This window comes from Hipposideros armiger, unplaced genomic scaffold, assembly GCF_001890085.2.
Source record: "Hipposideros armiger isolate ML-2016 unplaced genomic scaffold, ASM189008v1 scaffold_372, whole genome shotgun sequence".
NCBI classification, from domain to species: Eukaryota; Metazoa; Chordata; class Mammalia; order Chiroptera; family Hipposideridae; genus Hipposideros; species Hipposideros armiger.
In genome coordinates, this window is record NW_017731722.1 from 300683 (window position 1) to 304063 (window position 3381).

The 3381-nt window shown below is 37.7% G+C and overlaps 1 protein-coding gene across 2 annotated transcripts in view; it reads left to right on the forward strand.

Annotated features, from left to right (window-relative positions):
• TMEFF2 (transmembrane protein with EGF like and two follistatin like domains 2) overlaps nucleotides 1–3381 on the forward strand; it is a 235552-nt gene that overhangs the window by 125247 nt on the left and 106924 nt on the right. For both annotated transcript variants that reach the window (XM_019662343.1, XM_019662342.1), the window contains exon 5: nucleotides 952–1048. In XM_019662343.1, the coding sequence (XP_019517888.1) occupies nucleotides 952–1048 (97 nt within the window). The remainder of the gene's footprint in view (nucleotides 1–951; nucleotides 1049–3381) is intronic.

Sequence of the window (3381 nt, forward strand, 5' to 3'; positions counted from 1 at the left end):
TTTGAGATTTTAGGAAAATCCACAACATGAGCCAAGACAGAATGTCTTTATGGAAAACCCACTGGAAGCAACTTGTGTGGACCCACAAGTTGGGTGGGGAAGGGTCTCAGGGAGTCACCAGGACAGGGCAAAGACTTTTAGCTAGGTTGATGGAGATGCCAATATGGTACCCACCTGCATTTGCATGCTGGGTAGAGGGGAGGGCTCAACGAAGGAGCAGCGGCCTCTGCCAGCACCTCGGTCTGTGAGAAAGCTGCCCATCAAGCCCTCTTTCTGAAGCTAGGCAATCCCGTTCTGCCCTGTATGTCCCTGGCACTTTTTGAGCTGCTGCCCCAGCAGTGGAGCTCAGAGCGAGTGAGTCTGTCAGTGAGTAGGTCCATGCACTGGCCTGTTAAGAGGAGCCTAAGACTCTGGCCACCCTCCATCTCACATAGTCCACAATCTCCACTAGTTTTCACAGCCAGAAGTTGTGGGGGCTTCACTTCTCAGCACTGGAACCCAGGGTTGGGGAGCCTGGTGGGGGCTGGGACCCCGCACTCCTCAGAGGGGACCTCTACAGCTGAGATATACCTCCCGATTTTAAACCATCACATGTGAGTGTGGTACCAGCCTGTTTCGCATCTCTGCCCCTCCTAGCAGTTTAAATGTGGCTTCTTCTACACAGAAGTATAGAAGTCTTTAGTTATAGGAATTCTGTTGAACTAGATTTCAGGTGATTCTTAATGATGATTGTCCTATAGTTGTAATTTTGATGTGGTCATGAAAGGAGGAAAGCACAATGATTACCTTCTCCACCGTCTTGATCAGCAAATATAACATTCTTTTGAAGCCCCAATAGCAGACAGATCCATTGGAGAAGTAGCAGCTTTTCCAGTATAGACTACTTTTAGAGTTGTTGGTAAGATGCACACTTATCTGAATTCTTTTTGTTTCCCTTTTTCTGTCCCACAGTCCATGAAGGCTCAGGAGAAACCAGTCAAAAGGAGACATCCACCTGTGATATTTGCCAGTTTGGTGCAGAATGTGATGAAGATGCTGAGGATGTCTGGTAACATGCTTTTATTTATTCTTCTAAACAAAAGAATGACAGTAATTCATTTCTTTTTACTTTATTAACCATTATCTAAAGAAGACTTTTTCAGCATTTATTTTTCTTATCTAGTTTCTAAGGGAGTGGGGGTAGGAATGAGATCTATAAAACAGCAAGGAATTTCTGAAGCTGAATTAGGAGTTGGGCCAGCCAAGCAGCTGCCCAGGGCTTTATTTGGTAAGACATAAGAACATATCATTGAGACACCCAAACACTGTCACTGTTAAGAGATGGAGAGAATAATCATATTCACCAGAACATTTCTCAAGAAGCATGGTCGAGAAACAGTGGACAGTTGTTAATATGCCTTCTAAGATGGTGAATCTGTATTGGCAGAGATTTTATATAAGGGTATGCCTATGCATGTCTGTAGCTGTATTGGGAAGATGGTAGAGCAAAGAATGATCTCTGGGCCACTATCTAAGATCAACTTCTCTCTTCACCCAAGCAATACTCAGCTTCTCCTGAAAAGTTATTCTGAGCAAATAATAAATACTATTCATTATTCTGAATGGGTCCCAGAATGTTAGCCTTCTAGGGCATTGACATGCATTGATTCTTTCCTGATCATACTCAAAATGAGTGACTCAGAATTCAGAGGACATCTTTGTTGCATGATAGTGGAAAGAGGCAGTCTTAAATATTCTCATCACTAAAAGGAATGGTTAATACGAGACTGTGAGGAGGTGTTAGCTAATAGGATACTGGTAATCATATGTAATATATGTTTATCAAATCAACACATTGTACATCTTAAACTTAATACAGTGTTATGTGTCAATTATATCTCAATAACATTTTGATCAAATTTTTGTGGGTGGAGAGGGCAATTCATCTAAGGTATTAGAAGGAAAAAAATAAGGCAAGATAATTTTGGCATGAGTGAAACAGTCTGCACTTAAAATATTTTTTTGGTGCAGATTAAGTTGAGGATTCCAAATGAGCAAACTGGGATTCTTAGGGTACATTAACTAGGCATTTACAGGTAAANATTTTCTAAAAATTTATAATCAACATTTTTTTTCTTATAAATACTTAACATCTTGGGGAAAAAAAGGAGACATATATAATAAGTCAAGGCTGCCCATCTAAGTTTCTTAAATTATATATAAAAGCCTCTGAATGAAAAAAAATCTATAATTTAGAAGTGAGAAAATGTTAAATATTTTTTATAAAGTAGACACTGAATTTTTCCTCTAGGCAGGTAACTGTCTAAATCCCTTTTTATTAAACAACTCTTTTATGTGTTTTTTTTTATTAGCCAAACAATTTTGATAAATCCAGTAAAACCTCTTGTTTGTTGTATTTTGTTTGTAAAAAGGAGAAGTGTTCACTGTATACCAGCAGGTGGCATATTATTGTTAGATTTGCCCTTAAATGTAGGGAAGAAAGGAGTTGAATATGACATTCCTTTTTAAAAATAATTATTTAATTTTCAATTACAGTAGATATACAATATTATATTAGTTTCAGTTGTACAACATAGTGGTTAGACATTTATATAACTTACAAAGTGATCACCCCAATAAGTCTAATACCCACCTGACAACATAGATAGTTGTCATGTTATTGACTATATTCCCTATGCCATACTTTACATCCTCGTGACCATTGTGTAACTACCAATTTGTACTTCTTAATCCCTTCCTTTTTTTCACCTACCCCCAACAAGCCCCCTCCCATCTAGCAACCATCAAACGGTTCTCTGTTTTTTGAGTTTGTTTCTGTTTTGTTTGTTCTTTCATTGTGTTCTTTAGATTCCACATATAAGAGAAATCATATGGTATTTATATTTCTCTGTCTAACTTACTCCACTCAGCTCAATATCCCTTGTGCCAATCTACTTGGTTCCACATGGCAAGATTTCATTCTTTTTATGGCTGAGTAATATTCCATTGTATATATGTACCACCTCATTTTTATCCATTCATCTATTGATAGACACCCAGGCTACCTCTATATCTTGACTATTGTAAATAATGCTGCAAAGAACATATGGATGCACATGTCCCTTCAAAGTAGTGTTTTGTGTTTCTTAAAATAAATACTCAGAAATGAGATTACTAGGTTCTTCTATGTCTCTGTTATAGCCTTTGTTTTAAAATCTATTTTGTCTTGTATAAGTATTGCCACATCAGCATTTTTGCTTGTTTGTTTATTTCCATTTTTATGAAATATCTGTTTTCTCCATTTAATTTCAGTCAATGTGTGTTTTGCAATCTGAAGTGAGTCCCTTGTGGGCAGCATATGTAAGGTTTTTGTTTTCTTATCCATTTGCCACCCTATATCTT